Source organism: Rhyacophila brunnea, unplaced genomic scaffold, assembly GCF_057557595.1.
Source record: "Rhyacophila brunnea isolate RB1 unplaced genomic scaffold, BYU_Rbru_1.0 scaffold_20, whole genome shotgun sequence".
NCBI lineage: Eukaryota > Metazoa > Arthropoda > Insecta > Trichoptera > Rhyacophilidae > Rhyacophila > Rhyacophila brunnea.
The window spans coordinates 35,021,250-35,044,150 of NW_028232860.1; the positions used below are offsets into that span (position 1 = coordinate 35,021,250).

General features: G+C 36.6%; 1 protein-coding gene across 1 annotated transcript; it reads right to left on the reverse strand.

The window, feature by feature from the left end:
* Window positions 1-3,997: 3,997 nt before the first annotated feature.
* On the reverse strand, window positions 3,998-22,674 carry LOC147071591 (uncharacterized). Its single transcript, XM_085948214.1, has 7 exons — window positions 22,379-22,674; window positions 14,751-19,734; window positions 13,408-13,602; window positions 12,404-12,523; window positions 11,399-11,656; window positions 10,026-10,217; window positions 3,998-6,547 (listed from the first exon to the last, which is right to left on the reverse strand). The coding sequence occupies exons 1-7, from the start codon at window positions 22,498-22,500 to the stop codon at window positions 6,467-6,469; spliced, it is 5,952 nt and encodes a 1,983-aa protein (XP_085804340.1). The 5' UTR covers window positions 22,501-22,674; the 3' UTR covers window positions 3,998-6,466.
* Between the last annotated feature and the right edge of the window lie 227 nt (window positions 22,675-22,901).

A 22,901-nucleotide genomic window follows, 5' to 3' on the forward strand; every position in this document is an offset into this window, starting at 1 on the left:
GCGCTTACTTAATAACAGATAAGAAACATAAATACGGGTTTAAACTGAAAAACAATAATAAATTAAGTATAAAATAATATATGAGGCGTCTAATAACAAAAACCGATAATGGTTTTGAAACAGCTATAATGGAATTCTACCACGTAAACGTCAGTTCAATAATTAATAAAAACCGATAAGTCAAATATATGGTCAAAATGTATCAAAAAATACCTATATATTCTATGTGCAATTTCACACAACATGACGTAATGGTTTATAACTTCTAAAACGCTTAACCTAACGATTTACAGAAACCGATTATTTAAAGTGGTATAAATAAATGTGGACATTTGGTTTGTTGCAAAAATGGATTTATCAGGTCATGCATATCGTTCTAGTTTGGAAATAAAATACGATAGAAAAAAGAAACCTACCAGTTACGCTTGACGCACAAAAACGTAATTTCCCACTAATATTGTGCTGTGGGCGTATTGGTTTTTGTCATAAGACGCTCCATATTATAATCATGGACAAAGTCCTGGTGTAAATAGCTGTGTGTACACATATCAGTGATTCCCAAATTGTGGGAAGAACCCACTTTACGTCTTGCATACTGGTTTCAAACTACATATTATGATTGTATAATATATTATATTCTCTAGATTTATACAGATACATGTATTTTCAATAATGTAATAAATGTGTAAAATTAGTTATCAAATAAAAAAAAATTTTAATATATTGTTTTCGATAATTTTACAATTAAATCTTATGTAATTTTACATTATCAAAAAATTCAAGCCTGAAATATATAAGTTAAAAAACACAATGGGAGATAAAATATTATTATGATAGCGGCCAAATTTAGATTTTCACATGATTAACGTCTGATTAAATTGATTTTCAGTTTAGTCATATTTATGGTGTTAAATACTAACCAGCGAGAGGCTATTAACACCCAAAAAGAGCTACAGTTTTAGAGCAAGATATATTATGTCATTATATTAAGAATTTGCTGTCAAATATCGAGTGGCCAGTAGTAACATAATATTTGTTTTATTACATGCTGCAATTGCAATGACATGACTAATAAAATTATAGGTTATGTAGATAAGTTTGACATTTCAATACAAAACTTTGGAGTCCGGGTGGATACGCCAGCATGAACGTACCCAAATTTGACCGAACCAACCCAAATTTTCACTGTATTACGAATTAAGAATTCATAAAATAACAAAATGGCAGCTGAATTTTTTTTACATCTGATTGATAGTCAGTATATTATGTACATGTATTTTATGATGCTGAATATAAATTCGAAGTTAAGCTATATATTATGCAATATATTATAAAATATGAAGATGGTTGACATTTATTGGATCATTCAATTGTGATATTTCAGAATCCCGTTTACACGTGCATGGATTTACTGTTGACAGTACGTATTATCGCGGCCATTACAAGAAAATGTGCGTGTAAACATGTATTATCCTGCAGTTGCAAGATTGCATGCATGAATCAAAAAAGTTGGGAAGCTTCTGAATTCTCATACGACAGTGGAGAATTTTTCGATCTGCCCCTGCTCAGTAGAACGATAGTGGCGAACCTGCCGGCAAAAAAATGAACTACGAATGAATTTTGAGGTTAACCAATTTTCACTACCAGCTGTCAAATAGTACCATAAAATGACAACATCGTGTCTCGCATACTCAGAGACAATCAGGACTTTTACGTATAAAGAGTTATTGTCATGATGGTTTAAAATACACACGATTAGTGCCAGTAAATCCATGCACGTGCACAGGCGCTATTACACGTCAAAATTAGAACAATTCATACCTAGCTAATAATTTACTTGGTAGTGATTGCTGACGATTTCATCTGCGTGAAATATGGAATGAAAAAACAGACAACAATAAATACAACGAATAAATAGACTGATTGATATTATTATTTCTTTATCTGCACCTCATCTGATATTGTCGTAAATGTGTTATTTTTGAGAAGTTTCTTTTCACATGTCGAGAATCTAAATAAAAATCTACTAACGGTCAACTCAATTGGTACCAACAAAGTAGTCTAAAAGCTGTACAAGTTTTATACAATAAATGTCAAGTAGTTTTTAAGTTATAATCCCAGTTTTATTATTGGCATAAACTGTTTTTGTAGGTCATAGGATGAGGTGGAGAGGCTGTTAAGATCCGACATCAATAGTGCACACTATACTTTGTCAGTCATGTTTATTTGTTTTCATTGAACTAAGAATACAATTTGCAGATGGTGCTGGTTAGTTTTTAAAATTCAATTAAACCCTGTCTAAAAACCAAAGCATAATATACATAATTCTGAAAACACTATAAATATAGCCAATAGAAAAAATCTTTTTTGAAAAAACCTGCGTCTCTTGGGTATCTATCGCGCGCTGTGCATTTGTTTTCAGAATTATGTATGTTCAATAATTAGGATGGTACATTCTTAAATCTTGTGTATTATCTTGAATAAAAGAAATAGTTAATTCAAACCATAATAGCTTAGGTATGATTTGGGCCGACAAAAATAGTGGACACTTTTTCGTTCATACCTGTTTGATTTTGTTGAATTAAGAATACATATTACAGACGGTGTTGGTTAGTTTTAAAAATATTTAAAATTATCCATAATTACACTCATACATAATTTTGGTTATTTTATAGATGGAAGAATATTTTTTATCTATTATGGTGTGGTTATCGAGGGCTTTATGAGTTTTATAAAACATACCAACATCATCTGTAATATTATGTACTGTTAATTCAACGAAAACAAATAAGTATGACTGAAAAAGTGTGCACTATTTTTATCGAATCGCCCATAGCGTTCCAAAACTATTATGGTTTCATTTAGGCAGGGTTTAATTGATTTATAAAAACTAACCAACACTCTCTGCATATTGTAGTCATAGTTCAATGAAATCAAATACGTGTAACTGAGAATGTTTAGTGCGCACTATTTATGTCGAATCGTATCAGCCTAATTCCACCCTTCGCCACTGCCTAGTATAGTATTTGTGATAAAAAATTATATAATATTTAATGCACGCTCGTGCAATGAGAAAAGAAAAGGCATCTTTTATAACGGATGACATATTTACAGTGTATTAATAATCGTTGTTTTAAATTTAAAATGTATCTTGATTTGATTTATTCCGAGATCGTGATCATAACAAACGATTTAATGGGAAAGATATTACTTAGCTTAGAAACTTTTCATATGTCCCGATACATATAAAATCGTTTTCATTTAATTATACACACTAATTGATTTTCATCAAATTTCAGATATCATCGTTGATATGTACAAAATATCCCAAATGGTATAATATGGCTGCATTTTGACTATCACATTATGTCGTTTGGATGCATAAATCTCCTATATGACGCACATCCTTAAATTATAACACCGCATGCCTTTTCTCCCATCTTAAAGTTGCTAAAAATGAAATATGCATGACATTTAAATATATTATATATTGTCTTTGATTCCGCAATTTCTGCAATGTGCATTCTTGTTGATTTATATACATTGGTGAATAGGTTATGGTATTTTAATTTATAATTTCTACAATAATCTTAATATCTCATGTGCTTATAAACATATACCTAATACGTGAATAATTATATTTATTTTCATTCATAAATAAAAATTTTCCAATTCAATTGGAGCTATTGGTTTCAAAGTCAGTTATCTTCATAAAAAAATAGTTTTCATGTTTCTGGCTCTCTAGTACCAATCATTGTGTGTAAGTACACTAACTATTACATCCACTTTCTTTTGAAGAAAGTGGATGTAATAGTTAGTGTACTTGAAAGAAGTGCATAGTATTAAACTGGAGGTTGATTGCAAAATTGGATAAAATCAACAGCCACTATATATTTTTTGACCATATACGATCCTAACTCTGAATTTAGTTTCGAACATAAACTAATATACTTTTGTTACATAAAAAATAACACACATGTATTTCTTTCTTTCTTTTGACCATGTCCGATCCTAATAGGATCATGATATTGTTTATACGAGAAATGGATGTTAGCCACTTGCCCAACAATGGTCCATAATCTGACTCAGAAAAACAATAATGTGTATTTGCCAGACCCAGGACCTGGGACTAACAACATTATAGGTTCAATATAATAATAATATAATTCAATATAAATTATTATAAAATGAGTTTATCATGAATCCGAGTGGTAACGTGTAAGTTTGTAAAGTTGTAGATCTCTGGTTCTGGAAAATTCAGTGTGTTTGGACCCGAAGCATGGATCTAATCAGATTGTAGTAAATGTATTTTAGGTTATTATATATCGTCTTCGCTTTTTCACATTTTGAACTAACATACTTAGCAAAATATAGCAATAGCAAAAATATATAGCATATTATATAGCATATAGCAAAAACAAAATATTCCATTTGCTGTCCTAAATGTGTTCTGCAGTTTTTTGTTATTTAATCTCAAAATGGCGGTTCATCAAAGTAACCGATTTCGAAACCCATAGCTTTAATTGATATACAATTTTATAGTCAACTTAGACAAATATAGTCCTGTTCACATACCAGGGATTTCGCAGAGTTAATGACAATAAACATAATATGTATGAAAAATGTTTGAAACAGCAGTACAGGGTGAAAATGAACTATAACTTGGAAAATCGAATTGAAACTCAAATATTGAATAATTATTCAAAAAGGCTGAGATGAGCAGGTCATATTGAGGGGATGCCAGAAGACATGTCGTTACCTCGGTGGAAGGGCGCTGGAGGCAGACTTAGGAATAGGTAGACTGGCTGCATTCAAGAAGATTGGAGCAAACTTGTAACGAGTATAATAGAGAGGAACATAAGTAGTATGTTGCATAATATACATATACAATAATATGTACATCACTCAATATTGTCGTGTGTATACATATAGGATTGTCACACTAAATACAGGTTGGGTGTTACTTGATTTTTTATAGAATTAGATTGAGATTCATGGTATAAGTTTAAATAACTATCGACTCAACCTAATCCAATCTGCAGAATTAAAATTTAAAATAAAAGGTATCAGGATTAAAGGAGTACAATTGACATATAGAAAACAACAGTTAGAAGTAGTTTTTACTTAGTCTTAGCTACCTTGGCCTACAGTAGGGATTCCCAACGTGGGGCGTACACTCCACGGGGGGTGGCAATTTGAATGTTTTGGGGGGCAAAAAGGTCATCTTGAAAATCACTTGAAGACAAAGCATAGCACAAGGATCCAAGGAAAGTAAACATAGTATTGCCTGTGTGCATTTTTCATTTGAAGCAATTCATTTTTTTTCAGAATTAGTTGGGTAACTAAAATTTTGATAGGGGATGGAGATTTTTGAAGTGTTGAAGTGGGGCTTGCTTTTTTGGCATGCTTTCTGTGAGCACAGGTTTGAAGCCTAGCGACCGCACCAAAAACAAATTTTATTTCGTTTGTATAGTTGACAAAAAATGTGACGCTTCCATGTTATATTTTTCAAAGTAGGTCCTGCTAGTAAACGTCAATTAGGCCATCCGCTCACGCAGAAACTAAAATCTGACAAACTAGTTGGTGATGGAACTCATAAACTGGCCAGTGACTGATGCTTCGCACACTGCGCTACAGAAACCTAATAATCTCATAATCTCAAACTGACAAACCCATCGTCTTTCATAATTCATTCTAAGCTTTTTCTCCGTTTTACGGGAATATTCTGGCAGCCTGTAATTATACAGGCAGGAGTATTTCTCAACATCTCCCACATATTTTTAATTAAAAATCGGTTCGCCCATCGTAACTTTCGACGTCTTGGCTTGTTATTTCTTGTTGAGTTCAGTTCGGTGCTACCAATCTTGGTAAGAAAATATGATTTTTCATCGAATCTACTGATTTTACTGTTCTGAAATCTACTGTTTTGAAACTGAGAGATTCCAGTTTTTCCGTCAGCAAGCCGCCATTGAAATACATTAGCTAGATACTGGAGTTTCAGTCTCGTCTTTTTTGAGTATTCACGTAAGCAGATGGCCTTAGTTAGGAGCAGTTTACAAACTAACACGTACCTATTTTATGCATGAACCATTGTATGAAAAGATGTATATAAGAATTGTATTTGTGGCATTTGATTATATCTCATGGACATTGTTATAGATTCTATGCATGATGTTACGCAATTGTACTCGTTCAATCCATAGTACTTCAATTATTATATTATTTTTAAATGGAATTCTACCGAGTGAATGCTAACTCGATTAATAAATACGACTACAATACAATGCCCTTTGTTGTGATAGGGGTAAATTCATTACCTAGGATTGTCTAACATTTTTTTTATAGACACGCTACTTAGATACTAAAAAAACATATTATGTCAGTACCTTAACAAAAAAATACCTTATGAGGTGATAATACCTTGTCTTTAAGTAAAAAAATAATAACAAAATTAAGTAATAAATACTTAGTGAGATTCTAAATTATCTAAGACCTCATTTGGTAGAGGCCACGCGGATAAAGTGTGGTCGTTGCATCCGGCAATTATCTGGAAAGAAAAAGTAATTCAGAATTAGTAGGAAGACATGTTTTAACCGGTTCTATACCTTCAGCGAGTTATCTCGCTCTACGAGGCCGCGATCGACAGGCCGCACATAAAACTCCAATTACTAACCACTGTCGATTGATTTGCATAATCTAAAAAATTAAACACACTGACATCGGTTTGAATAATTATTATGAAATACTAAGCCACAAATTATCGGTATTATAGTGATTGTAGTAAGAACTTTGCTCTACATTCAATGTGTATCGTTAAAAATCTGCGGTCTGTCAGATACCGCCATAGTAATATCGTGAGGCATAGAAATGGTTAAAAAAACCCAATGGTGTACATCAGTGGTATTAAAAGCGTGCAAGGTACAAAATAGCTAATGGAGCTGCATGCCGATTGAAAACAATAATAATTCCAGAAAATCTTAATTCACTGCACATTGATTTGAGTTACGCCATCTCCAGCCGCAATGTATATGCAGCCGCGGTTTGTGCACGGCTGCCTTCCATGACGCTATAATCATGTCAGAATGAAAAGATTTTAGTGCCACACTTACTTGTCCCGAAACGATGCTGCACTAGACTCATGTAGCAACCATGCACCTTAGTGCTTAAAGAAAGAGTTTTAGAAGATTAAAAGAATCTTGACTTGGTCTGGCGTCATTTATTTCTAATGAGACGAAGTGTCCTCTGTACCCGTGTACTGAAACTCTGCCGAAACAGAGGAGTCAGGAGTTGAAAGTGATGAATCTAAGGAGGGATACAGGCGCTTTCAAGCATGTTTTCTATGCTCATACAAAATTTCAAACTCCTAAACCTATAAATAAATGCGTTATCGTTCTTTAAACAAAACAGCCAACTGCAGGTGCCAAATTTTCAATATCGTAAATGGAACAACTCTACTCTTTATATAAATTTTCTTTATATCGTCACCGTTCAGGTAAAAGTCACCAACCCTAAAAACATAGTTTTGAGATATCGCAATTTGAAAGTTTGAAAATGCAGGAAAAATCAGATTTTAATGTTTTTAAGGTTTTATCTACATTAAATTATTTTCTCATGTCTTCTTAATAATTTCTTTAATGTAATTTCACTTTTTGATGCTAATTAAAACATCTGGAAGGTTTTGAAGGAGGCAAGGTACGAGGGTGGGTCAATAAGTCCTTAGAAAAGCCGACAGGTGGCGCGACTAGTACTGTAAGCGGTTTGTTTTCATGCAGCGGCACTACCGATTCAGTATGCTGCGAAGTTTCAATCAGATTGGTCGGGTTGTTGTTTTTTATTTTCGTACATTTAAAAAAAAAATTTGCTTGTTTACAAAAATGGAGAAAATTGAGTTTAGAGCTGTTATTAAACATTTTAATATAAAAGGGTTAACAGCAAAGGAAATAAAAAATGAGTTGGATTTAGTTCATGGCATAAGCGTTGGACTACAAAGCCGTGGGTCCCAGGTTCGAATCCTGGGTCTGGCAAGTACAAAAATTGTTTTTCAATTTGTGTGTGTCAGGTATGGACCTAATAGGTTGAGCAAGTGGCTGACATCCATTTCTCGTAAAAAACAAAATCTGTCAATACAAACCTCCACTCTGTGGAGGCCCATATGATCCTATCAGGATCGGACATGGTCGAAAAAAAAAAAAAAAAAAAAAAAATTTATAACTGGTTAAATGAATTTAAACGTGGTCGTACATCAACAAAGGATGAACCACGCTCAGGACGTCCTGTAGAGGTGACTACACCAGAAATGATCAATAAAATCCACGATATGGTGTTAAGTGACCGAAGATTAAAGTTGAGTGAGATAATTGAGGTTACAGGGATCTCAAAAGGTAGCGTCATTTCTATTTTACATGACAAATTGGGCATGAAAAAAATTTCTGCAAGATGGGTGCCGCGTTTGCTCACAGTCGACAATAAACGCAATAGGGTGGTGGCCTCTAAAGCCCTGTTGTCGCTCATGCAACGCAATCCGGATGAATTTTTTCGTCGCTTTGTGACTGTAGATGAAACATGGATACACCACTATACTCCCGAGACGAAAGAACAGTCAAAGCAGTGGATTGCGAAAGGCGAACCATGTCCAAAGAAGGCGAAAACCGTAAAATCAGCTGGTAAGGTTATGGCTACTGTATTTTGGGATGCACGTGGAATTATTTTCGTTGACTATTTGGAAAAAGGAAAAACAATAACAGGGGATTATTATACATCTTTATTGGACCAGCTAAAAAACGAAATTGAAGAAAAACGGCCTCATTTAAACAGGAAAAAAATCCTCTTTCATCAGGACAATGCCCGTGTTCACACATGTTTACGATCAATGGCTAAAATTGAAGAATTGAAGTTCGAATTGGTCGACCACCCACCGTATTCGCCAGATTTAGCCCCCAGTGACTTTTTCCTTTTCCCAAACTTAAAAAAAATGGCAACGTTTTTTTTCAAATGAAGAAGTCATCGATCGGACAAATGCTTATTTTGAGGACCTTCCGAAAACTTATTTTTCTGACGGTTTAAAAAGAATTGAGAAACGTCTAACCAAGTGTATTGAGCTCCAAGGAGATTATGTTGAGAAATAAAAAAAAAATACAAAAATAAAAACTGTTTTAATGCTTTTTTCTAAGGAATTATTGACCCATCCTCGTAGCTCAATTATGGTAGGGTAACTTTTGCTTGTTAATAATCTCGCCCACGGCGGCCGCGCGGCATAAGCGTTGGACTATCATGCCGTGGGTCCCAGGTTCGAATCCTGGGTCTGGCAAGTACACATATTGTTTTTCAATATGTGTGTGAGTCAGGGTATGGACCTAATAGGTTGAGCAAGTGGCTGACATCCATTTCTCGTAAAAACAAAATCTGTTAATACAAACCTCTACTCTGTGGAGGCCCATATGATCCTATTAGGATCGGACATGGTCGAAGAAGAATCTGAACAATGTTAGCCAAAAGAAGGATCAGTAAAACTCACCATCCATAGTATAGTGACTTTTGCTTGTATATTTATAACGAAGGATTTATTTTTTTTATATAGTCAATAATGTCTATTCACCTATAATGACTTTTGCTTGTTAAGATTTTATCGAAAGTCATTTAGTGAAAAACAAATAATTCGGATTTAAGCAAAATTTTACTAACTAATGTACCGTGGTGAGTTTTGCATCTTAAAGAACATAATTTTACGCTTCGGGTGACATACTCAACTCAAAACTGCCATTTTCAGGGTTGGTGACTTTTGCCTGAACGGTGACGATATATAAAAGGGATGTTAAAATAGTGTATTAATTCATAGTGCAGCTTATTTGTAAGAAGTATATTTTTATCCAAGTGTATTTTTGGAATTGTTAAATTCCGCTCGATAGTTAAATTATAAAAATTTTTTTCCTTCCAAATGGAGTTAGCTGGTTTGCAAATTAAGCAGTCGATATGACATTCGTTTGATTACAAATTTGATGCTATTTAACGGGGGTGGTGATACATACCTTATTATTTTTGATAGCCATTGCCAGAAGCATCTTCCCTGGTCCAGGAAAACAGGCGATGGGATCATTTTCAAGTCCCAATTTGAAAACATATATTTTACCATCGTAGCACCCGGCGAACAATAATCCTTTGAACATATTTAGGCATACAGCACCGTTGCCACCCTGGTGAATCATAGTCAATTCCCCGGTCTGCAATAATAATAAAAATACCTTTTACACCAAAGTTAAAACAGAAAAACAGGCTACTTACTAATGATTAAAATAGTTTGTAACAAGCTATACACTTGTGCATGCTACTGATTTGCGATTCACAGAGTGTTTTCTCACATTCGACTATTAGGTTGTGCGAAGGAAATTTTTAGAAAATTTAGGTTGGTAGACATGTCGGTCAAATTTGGATATGTTCGTGCTGCCGAACCCAAGCGGATAAAGCCGAACTAGCGCCATCTAGTCAGTAATGAGCCGAACACAAGAATTTTGTATTGACACTTCAGACATATGAACATAATCTACACTTTTATTAGTCATGTCTCTGCAGTACAATTCTCAATATGTAAAATTTACATACTCTGTCTCGTACTTAAAGTTAGCACGGCCACGAGAGGGGCTGTTAGTGAGGATCACCTTTTGACAGTTCAGACAGTTAACTTTTTTACATAATTAACCGCCAGTATATGTCAAGTGATAAATGTCATACACCCGATCCTTTTTTTGGACGGGGGATACGTTCCAAAGACTACCGTGCAAAACAAAACCGTGTAAAAAAAGATAAGGTGCCCATATAAAATTGGTAGATAGGTTCCATTACTTAAAATCAACTCAAAATACGAAATTCTTGAACTCAAAAATAAACCGAATTTATTTATTATTTATACATAAAAGTACACAGTTTTCGATTTAAATTAAATTTAGCATAGAGAATTATATTTATTGAGTGTCACTACTTGACAATAAATGTGCCCGTTTACTGCTGTTTTTCGCTGGCGACAAATCTCTCATCGCTCGAAATATTTAATGACGCTGACGCCAAGGCACGCGGCGCGTCTCTCATATTGAATCCGAAGAGGCTGACTAGTGGCGCAATGGATGTACGTATGTATGTCTAGGCGGCATCCGGTGACAACGTATGTATGCACCATTGGCGTGTGGTCTATTGCAATGCAATTTTTTGATAAATATGTACATACATATGCATTTTTATTCTTTTTAAATTTTTTTTAAACCGTGTTATTTCGAAACCATGCAAAAAGAGGATCGGGTGTATATTTATCACAATTAGCTCTTTTTGGATGTTTAGTGATATGTTAGATTAGACCTGTAGATGTATACTATCAAACTTCACGCTTATATGGTATGTTTATATTACCCACCACAAAATCGAACACTTGAATATCATTTCCACTGGTGCCACAGATCACCTTCCCCGAGTGGAAGAGCAGACTATAGACGGTGGAATCGGGGCCGTTAAAGATTCTCAGCAACAGGCCGGTGTTGGCGTCTCTCACTGTCACCCTTTGGGAGCGTGACGCCACCAGTAGGATTTTCCTCGACCCTTCTTTGATAGCGTGCAACGCTAGTATTGCATTTTCCGCAAACTTTATCGTGTGATTCGGCAATAATGTGTTTTTCTGCAATGCGGAAATATTTAGGTGGATATTAAAATCGTAGCAGTGAAGAATTGGAACGACAATTAAATAAATTTAATAACAAGGCTAGATAATTGAACAGCTAAGGAATAAAGGAGTGCAAGTGACAAAAAATAATTCGGAACAGTTTTCACATCACCTATCTAGTTATGCGTAAAATGGATTCAGTTTAATTGAAAAAGCACGTTCGTCTGCATTCAATAGACACGTGTTTGAGCCCCGCTAGGTACTAATATTTTCTTAATAGGTAGGTATGTTTCTGATGTATTCAAAATTAAGTATGTATATTCAATATGGAATACTAAAAATTGTTTAATCAAAACTTAATTTATTATCAGGAATGTGATAATCCGGAGTTAGGTCCTGGCATCCTCCGACAACTCTCTCCACTTATCCTATCCAAATTAGCTGTGTGACAAATCTGAATCCCATCCGACAGCTCAAGACGTTGATAGCTCTATCTTGCCAGTGAATTTTTGGCCCGCCTCTTGGCTGGTTCATTGCTGTTCATACAGTGTTCCGTTACCTAATCAGCGCAGTCTCCTGATCTTAATTAATTGAATTGTGATCGTCGTACAGACCATCCAGCTCAGCATTATATCTCCTCCTCCAATTGTTGTCGTAACATATTAGCCTATTAGAATTTTTGAATAATGCCTAAAAAAATTTTGCATAGGGGCAAAATACTATTTCTAGCTACGCCACTGATTATTACAACAATTGACATACCTGTATATCATATTGCGGGATCAGACCAGTCCGCGTACCAATGTAAATGGTGTTTACATAGCGATGCATACTTTGAATTGGACTTCCAATGAATATATCGGGAACGACTTTATCACCATCCTGCAGTGAAATTTTTTTTTTTAATAAAAAACAAGGCAAAACACATATTTTATTTAATTGTCTTTATGAAGACAACCTCGTCAGCCTAATACTAAAAGGTTCTAAGTGTTCCTTCTTGACAAAAAAAACCCAACTATGAAGTAGTATATTATAAGCTGCCTCATTGTTACTTTTGTTTCGCCAAAAACAAACACTTAGAACCTTCTCCAATCGCGAACTCCTAGAATATTCATTAAAAAAAAAATTCATAGTCATTATTAAAATATTTTTTAATTCACAAACAATGGTAAATGTATGACTACTGAACATTATTAATTGAATAATCATAGATTATTGATAAATATAAACTTTAAATAATTTCAGTGTTTGAATAGTTTCATAATCAGTGTTTATTGAAATGGCAATACGCTCATTGTGTTCATTAATATTACACACAAAGTTCTTCATCTATTAATTATTAATCTATTAAATGCTTTCAAATTATTGATTACTTTTCGGTTGGTGTTTGCATAGATAATTAATTGATAAACAGTACAATATCATTTCCAATATTCCACCACCGTTTTGATAGTTACTGCGACTAGCAGTTCTAGCAGCTGTTTTATGAACTATGGACATGCAAACTGTAAACCAGTGGTTACATTTCTGTTAAACTTTTCGCGCCTCTCAGTTTGGAAATCACTGTGTTAATCCATGATTGTATAGTATATAAAGAACGTATTTCAGATAACCGTTAAATTTCTTCATTCAAAATCCCATGGGATAATATATGCCCCAGGATTAAACTTACAAAATATCAATTTTGCTCTGGTGTTTTAATACTATAATTTTATAAGCTTACTCTTGTGTAGTCAAACCATTAGGGCTTATTAACAAACACTCACCTGAATGTAGTAACATCTCAAATAGGAATCCAGAGACCCCGTGTAGAAAACATTCCGAGACTTGTACTTGGTCACGCACAGACTTGTTACGGCCATTTCTGATACTTTGAACGTTCTCAAAACAGATTTCCCGTTCATGGAGTAATAGTAAACGTTTCCGTCCAAAGAGGCGGCAAGGAAATTGTCGTCGACACACTGCAGACAAAAATATAGCATTCTTTTAAAAGCAAGTATACAATTACAATGTAAATTAGGGTTATATCCAATGACATTATTAATGAACAACGCACTCAATACAGTAGCTAGCAAGTAAATTCACGCGTAGCGACATTCGCACATGTATAGGTAGATGTCACTCAATTTCCATTATGCGATATTACGCATCGGGAATTTATAGCAATATCACCTTTATTGTAATGGCGTTAGAACAGTGTTTCTAGTGTCAATGTTCATTTGAGCGAACCCGTTCGAACCGAACCATTCGGCAGCACAATTCTGTGATAATATTTGAATTATTTATGTTGATAGCTATTTCAGGTTATACAGTCATCTGTAAATGTGGTAATTAAAAGGTCAGCAGTGATTGTATATTTTGTATATTTATGGCCTTCTCAAGTAATCAAGTAACAAGTGAACACTAAGGGAATTCGCAAACATGAACCACCAAACGCCTCATTCGTCTCCCCTCCTGCTAGCCTGTCGTACATATTATATAATAATGCAACCACAGACGGCGTAATGTGGCTCTGATAGAAGTTACAGTTTGAGATTTCCTGGATGCAATAAAAGTACATTTCAGCACACTTGCACAAAAGGCAAATATGCTAAAGATTCATTTCTTCTCACATTTAAAAACCATTGTTTGTATTCATCAAATGTGTGTTATTTTTAAACAGCAAATTATACGGTTCCCAACACTTTTTGTTTGAAAAAAATAACTCGAATGAATAACAACATGAATATGTGTAACTTTTGTACTGACCTCTGGAAATCTGACATTTTCAGTACGCTTCCCAAGATTCATAATCTGAGGATTCTGGTTCCAAAATAACTGAGAGGATCTCAGGGTACCGGTGTCCGGTTAAATTTTTAGCCCTGCTTTTAATACACAGCTTTGGTTGGTATCATACATAGAAAGAACGTCATATACAGTAGAACCTCGATATAACGGACACCCCCTCACCTACATAAGTCTGTTATATCAAGATTCTACTGAAGATGTCTGCTATTTTATAAAAATAAAAATAAAAAAAAATAGAAACCGATTCCTTCTTTCCATACTCCAAGGTGTACAAAAGGTGGGCAAAGTTAGTAATAGAAATAAATTATTAGTTAATAGTTACCTCTATGGCAATGATTGATTTCTTGTGATCGGTAAAATGGATAGGAACAATCGATTCAAGATTATCGACGTCTATCGTATCAATGTGCTGTTTGATTTCAATGCAGTCATCGTCGTCTGCTGGAGACTTGGTCTTCGTATCTATAGGCGCGGCTGGAATACCTTCTTCAATGATCACAGTCTCATTCGCGTAGATTTCCATATTGTCGCATTCGGCGAGGCTATCGAAGATATGCGAATCCCAGTTATTAATTATATCTATTGTGTCACTGGCGCTTATGACTCCGATGACGTTTGAAACGTCGAGCTCGTCTGACGATTTATGCGCAGCGTTATTGACCTGGTATACGGAAATAGGGAAGTCTATGTTCCGATCTGTATACCGCACTGTCGACACGTCTTTTAAATTTGCTTGAGCGGCGCTAGATTCTTCAAAATTTATTTCCGAGTTATCCAGGGTAACATTAATCCGGTCTAGTACGACGGAGCATTCTTTAATATCGAATTCGTGCCAGTTGTTTTGGCGGCCTTCGTCACTCAAAGAAATGCTCACAGACGATCGGTTTCTTACAGAGGAAGTCAATTCGCCTATTCCAGATTCTACGCTGGCAGGCGTTTCTATGGCGGAGAAGTCTAAATCGGATCCGTCATCAGAATCGCCTAGCTGAAGCATGAGAGAACATAGGGGACTACTTTTGTTTACTTCTTTATCTAATATCTTTGGAATAACTTTTTTGCCCGCTCCAGGCGAACGGCTGTATGACTTAGCCGCTGTCCTTCCGCTTCTATTGGGCATTCGATTATTTGAGCTGGCTCTGACGGGTTTAGTTTTGTCTTTGAGTGAAATATTTAATTTCAAGCCAGAGGAATTCTTCTTTTCTAGAGACCCTGCTCTAGATTTATTAACAGGTATAATTTTAGTATATTGCTGCAGGGTATCATAGATTTGCGTAACATTCTTATTCATCATAGCAAGGTCTTTAGTGGCGGGCTGCTTGGAAGATTTGGTTTTGTCGGTGTGAGGCCCGCGACTGTCATCTTTGTTCACTATTCTAAGAGAGTTATTTTGATCAGACTTATGCCTTTTAGTGTTCGCATAGACTCTATCGCTGGATTTATTTATAATAAGTTTACTATTGACTATGTTAGATTTAGGATCACTGGAGGTCCGGCTGCGTTTGCCGGGATTTTTTCTTTCCTTAACATTGACGGTCTGCAAATCGCAGTCGATGGTTTCCAAGAGGCTGGTGAAAGACTTCCTCTCTTTCTTCTTGTGTCCCAAAATATTGACCTTATGAATTCTTTTATTCGATAAACTAATCGGTGGAGTTTTAACATCATTCTTACTAGAAACGGACGCGTTATCGTCACGCACATTCTTCCCCGTTCGGGTTTTCTCTAGTACTGCAGATTTTATTGAAGTGCTAGAATTCGAGTTACTCTTTTCAAAGTCTATCGAAAACGATGTATTGGAGCCTTCGCCGGCTAATCGAGTCTCCAAATTTACACCGTCAGGTATATCGATACCGTGAAAAGTTCCATCGTGGATTGAGGACTTAATCAAAGAATGATCACCGTCCCCGGTGATAGTGTCGATGCTTTTCACATCGAATGCTTCATCGAATGCGACAAAATCACTATCAAGCGAAATCGGAAAATCAAGGCTTTCGAGGCATATATTATCAATATCTCCGTACTCTTCGAAAGCGGCCAGATAATCGTCGTCGCACACGGATAAATCGATTCTGTCGATATCATTTTTCATCAACCCGTCATCGCTATGGGCCACCCTGATGGAATTGTCAGCTTTGCAATTATCTGTAATCTCCTGCGATCGAGTTCTATGCGCATTCCTCGGAGTACTAGCAGAAAAAGACGGTAAAGCGTCAATGACGTCTCTAATTTCGCCGGATTCGTTAAGTTTCTTGCGTGAACTGTTAACAGGTTGTGAACCTTTTATTATTTTACTATCTTTACTTTTGTATAAAGATTCATCCACGCCGGTGATAATTCTTTTTTTATTAAATTTCGGGACGGCATGCCTAGAGTATGTTTTATTACTATCAGAGATTCCGGGGGAATCTCCCTTAGAGCTGATTTTTTTATGCGAGTTGACTTTGGAGGACCTGTGCATTTTCACAGATGACTTATCTGATGATCTGAGTACTTTTTTCAATTTCGTATCACGTTTAGTCGATAAGCTATCGATATTAGAATTTTCCAACTTATTATAGAGCTTAAATTTTTCTTGAAGCAATATTTGGATTTTTCTATCTATAAGTTTCATCTGTTCAAGAATGGGCAGAGATTTGGAGAGGGTGCTCACTCCGGTGTTGATTTCTTCACTTTCTCGTGAGCTCTGACACCCTCTGTTTGGACTTGCAGCTTCTTGCACCGGTACAACATCTTGAGGAACCGAATCCGATTTATGTAATGTTGTCTCAGGATCAGTTTGAGTGTCTTTATGAACTATCGGTTTACTGACGCTTTTAAATGAGGAACCCTTGTTGCGGCCATAATCTTTAGATGAAGAATTCTGACAAGAACACGTTTTGATGTTATAGCTGCTGTATTGGGTTCCTTTAGATTTTGAATGTATAAGAGATTCATAGACTTGTGACGACGCGTTGGTCTTTCCCACATTGTGACATTGCGTTCCTTTTGACTTGAAGACGCATGGATCCGTTTGACAACTCCTCGACTCTGACGACTGAATTTTCTCAATAACATCGACGGATTGCCTTTGCTCTGCTTCTGCGGTTTCCTTGATTGGATAATGTTTATCTTGGCTCTCGGCCTTGACTGTTTTTTCAGAATGATTACTATTCTGCACTTTCGGAGGATTACTATTTTCAGATGACACATCGCAAGCATGCGAATCGTGAATTACATTTTCATTACTAACAGTTTGTTTTCTTTTAGCAGTATTTTCAAGTAGCGTTTCAGCAGTAGGAAGACATGCACTTTTAGAAGTCTTCATTTGGGTAGAATCATCAATTATTATTTTAGAAGGTTCATCGGGTGTGAGATTTTGGTCAATTTTCTCTGTCACAGATTGCACAACGCCCGGTTGGTCTACAATATCCAGACTCGAAATCGAGATGTTGTCCATCTCGGGACTGAGAGCTCGGTTATTGCTAGAGTCGGCACAGACGTTATTAGATTCACTAGTAGGGAAGACTTCTCTCATGTCTAAATCCGGAATCGGTTGATGTGAATTTTTCATATATCTTTCATCAGGAAAATGCATATCGTCGCTGTCACCCCTATCGTCAGATCTAAAACTAGATTTGGAATCGAGTCGGACGTCTCTATTTTGTACATCATTAGAGTAATTGAAACGGTTCTCAATATTATTGTCATCGCATATTTTCGTGTCTGTGGCGCATAAACCGCTTCTGAAATTAGCTGAATCTTGAGAGCTCTCGTTTTTAGCAGTCAGAAAACAATTTCTACCGTCGGGTTGAATGGTGCGATAGCCTCCGTAGCTTTCATTGCCGTGCCGGAAAATAATCTCGCCGGGTCCGTCAGAATATTCGTCGCGCCTATCAGAAGCACCGCGATGCATTCTTTCCATTGTCGAGTCTGAGAGATTGGAGTCGCCGGCAAGGAAAGCGGGGAATCTTGAAAAACTATCAGCGTCACGGTTCTCAGAAAACACTTTGGTATCCGGAGAGGCATCATTCAGACGGTAGTCGCATCTCTGAGAGCTCTGCCAGCCGTAGGTGTTTCTCTGAAGTTCATCAGAGGCACCGTCGCCGTCATAATTAAAGTACAAACTCTCTGATCCGTCGTGAAAATTATTGGTTTTGTTATTACTTAGATTATCGCTGCGTGCGGATTCCACCAGATAATCTTCCCACGACTTGGTTTGATCGTTTTCTTTGAAATTAAATATATTTTCATCTTTAAAGATGCTCGCTTGAATTTCCTTATTTATATGTAACAAGAATGTGTCATCGTTTTTTCTGGCTTCGTCGAAGCGACGCTGCTTGTTGGCATCATTATGCATGGATTCTTCGGATGCCTGCGGAGGCACGCTGTCCTTGAAACTCGTCCCGGGCGGATCGTTCCCAGCGGGTCCCATCAGATCTTCCTGCAGCACTTTGCTGAGCTCAGCGATGACCTGTGGATCCAGGTTGAACAGTTCGACGGAGGCGTCCGTATCTAGCATGGTTCCCAAGTGCCCCATGAAAGCGTCCTGCACGATTTTTTCTCCCTGCAGGGAATCGGCGGAGGCATCGTGGCGTTGCAGGGATTTCTCGGCCGCGGCTCGCAACTCTCGGCTGAGGGTGTCTCTGGTCTCCCTCAGCAGGCTCTGCAGAGCGAAACCGTATTTGTTCCCGACATCGTGATGATTCAACACCTTTTGCAGATCATTCTTGTTCAACGTGAACAGCTGCTGTAAAATCTTTCTTCGCATCATTTGTGATTTCTCTCGCAAGAGATTGGGCGGCGCGCCGGACGGGGCGGAGCTTTTCAATCTGACTGAGAGACTCTCCCGTCTTTCTAATTTTTTGACGGCGGCGGCTTTCGGCGACATTCTGCTGTGCTCTATTCTTCTTTTTTCGGAAGACTTTAGCTGATCTGCGTTATTCGATTGCGAGTCTCCGGCGGGGGCGGCGTCCTGCAGTGCCATACTCGCCTGCCGGGCGCTCAGTTTTCTCTTCACTGAGTCGATGGTGTCGTGTAAGTTTTGATCGTACGGCGGCTCTCGGGGCTTCGTCGGGTTTAGTTCGCCGACGTCCCGGTCGAACTCTTGAAAGTTCTGCATTTGTGGGTGAAAATTGGTAGGACTAGGACCTCCGAAATCGTTTGGGCGGTTTGGCATCCACGGGAATCTGTTGGGCCTCGGGAACGGTGCAGCTCTGAAATTATTGCGGTTGAAACCGCCGCCGTACTGGCCGTCGGGCGGGTGCATCCCCCACCTCGGGTCCCGTCCGCGGAATGATGAGTCGGGTCTCCATTGTCGTGGGTTTGGAGGTCTGGAAATGAAAGATTGAGAACATTGAAAATTGATTCTGGAGCCGAGAAGATATCACAATGTGGTGTTTCGTTAATAGGTTTTGCAAAGCTGAAAACGGAACCATCTGTGGTTCCACATAAAAATTGCTGAAGGCAATTTCAGTTTGACGTGAGTGCCATTTTTGTACTGTAGAAAGACACAAAAAGCAGGGTAATCCTGAGAGTTTGGACGAAAATTATAGGGCTTTTTCACTTTTATATGCAGAGTGCCTTAGGCATTGACTTATTAGGCTGGCCACATACTAGGCAACCAACATGATCTTTGTATTTGTATTAAAATGTATTCAAGCGAACGCACTACTCAGCCAAATATCGTTGGGTTTTTATGGCTGCCTAGTGTGCGGCCAGGCTTACTCGTGGGTCTCAGGTTCGAATCCTGAGTCTGGCAAATAGACATATTGTTTTTCAATTTGTGTATAGAGCCAGAATATGGACCTAATAGGTTGAGCAAGTGGATAACATCCATTTCTAGTAAAAACTAAACTCTGTTAATACAAACCTCCACTCTATGGAGGCCCATAATATGATCCCATTAGGATTGGATATGGTCAAAAAAAAATACGTTTAGACTCTAGAAGGTTTCCTTCAACATGATTAGAAATACATAACCTATTTTTGTGAAAACAAAAAAAAAATGCTTTATTTTCATTAAATCAGTAGAGTAAAACCTCAAAATAACAGGTTTTCTGAATCCCTATAATATAATCCCATGTTGAAAAATTGACAAATTAGTTGCTTACATACTTAATATATTTAACTAAACAAATAAACGGTGTACTCATATAACAATATAAAAATATTTAAAAAAAATCCTGTTTAGATGGTAAAATATTGGAACAGCACACGTTTAAACTTCTCCCGAAAGACACGCCACACGCACCGAAGCGCCATTCCGGTTCATATAATCCTGAATATAAGTGATAATTCACTTTTGTCTTGTGGAAATATTAATTTGAGTGTCGGAGCTAGATTTGCCATAGGTATAATAAAAATTGAACACACTTATTTTTATAAAATACAAATACACTTCAATTACTATGTTACTTAATATTTTTATAAAATTATCGAGCGCTCCAGTTTGTAAAATTTTCTATTTCGAGCGTTGCATATATAGATTTACTGCTGACATTACGTATTATCGCGGCCATTACAAGAAAATGCACATGCAAACATATATTATGTGCAAGTTCCAAGACTGTATACCTACATACTTAAAAAATGATATTGGCATTATTACAATATGCTATTGTTGGCAGTATATAGTAGCAGTAGTAGCAGACGCTATATTATGTTCACTTCAATTCTGAATTCAAAAGTAATGGTGGAAATTATCGTGCCGCAGAGGTGGCCAAGAGCTTTTATAATTTTTTTTTTTTTTTACGAAAACAGTTTATTCCATGTAGACAATTATAATAAATACCCTTTTCTGTCGGCGCATCGGCTTTTCGATCCAATAATCGTTAATTGAAAATTGAAAATTTTAAATTTCCATACATACAAGCTACGATTATATGAGGCAATATTAGGTTGAGGTAGGTTAGGTTTGGTTTGGTCTAAAAAGAAAGTAGTAAAATCTCATGGCCTGTAAAGCCAGTGCTCACCTACGCATCGGAAACCTGGACATTAACTCTGCGAAATGAACGAGCCCTGAACATCTTTGAAAGAAAAATTCTCCGCCGTATATATGGACCGATCAGGGATGGCACCAATTGGAGGAGAAGATATAATGCTGAGCTCTACAGGCTGTACGAAGATTGCAGCGCAGTTCAATCAATTAAGATTGGGAGACTGCGATGGCTAGGTCATGTGCACCGTATGAATGACAATGAACCGGCAAAGAGAGTGATGTCCAGCAATCCAATAGGACGTAGAAGAAGAGGGAGGCCAAAGATTCGCTGGTTAGATGGAGCTGCCAGTGACTGCCGTATTCTGGGGGTACCAAATTGGAAAGCGGCCACACTGGATAGGGACAGGTGGAGGGAGCTGTTGGAGGAGGCCAGGACCCACACCGGGTTGTCGCGCCCCTGATGATGATGAAAATCTCATGGCCACCTCTGCGGCACATTTACTCTAATGGTTTTGGCCAGTTGTTCGAAATTTTTACTGGACGGTACAGACTGGCGGTACGCTGTATATTTGCCGGAATAAGTATTAACTTATTAAGTAGGTTGTGTTTGATTTACATGCCGCTAAATCAGTGTTGCGGCCTAATTAAAAGGTATCCTTTTATGTTGCAAGAATGATAAAGACAATACGTTATATACTATCATTTGTTTTACTTTTTAAATCATTAAAACTTTGAATGGTAACACCAACAAAATACCCTCTTGAATTCTCTGAAGTAGACCTATTTTTTGTAACTATATACCTACTATACCGTAGCCGGCTGAAACATACTATGCATCCCGTAAACAACTTGAAATAGTATGTCAAGAAAGGAAAAGATATTTCTGGGACCATAGGGGATAAACAATGTTCCACTTTTTGTTATAAGTACCTAGTTTATTGTACTCAGTACATACCTATATAGATTGCGTACCAATAATTAAACAGTATGCTAGATAAAATATACAATAAAGATCAATGTAATAATATGACGCGAACCTTGTATTGTATCCATGGAATTCGTGGCGCTGTTTATTGGAGGCAAAACGTGGATTATGCATTTGACTCCAATTTTCTTGACCACCATTATTTCTCCGATGATTGTCACGACATGAGTTCATTGTAATACTATAAACATATAAACAAAACGTTTCGATTCACGACAGAAACTGGGCTATTTTGGGTAATCATTCATTGATTTATTCTGATCCAGTGTCATCTTACAATTTTGTGTTTGATAAAATGGGACAATCACAACAAACGTCAACTAAATACACCGTGTACTGCCATTACACAAAAACACACGTAAAAAATCACAGATGTTTCAAGGAATTTTGATTTTCGTAAAGATACCTAAATAGCTAATAACAAAATTATTTAATTACAACTATAAAAAGTCATAAACAAGGAATATTTATTTATACTTTATTAATTCACCAAAAAGAATATATTCAGTGAAAGGAAAATAACATAGAGGTTGGAAAAATAAAATAATTATTATAAAGGAGTTTTTCTAAACAAT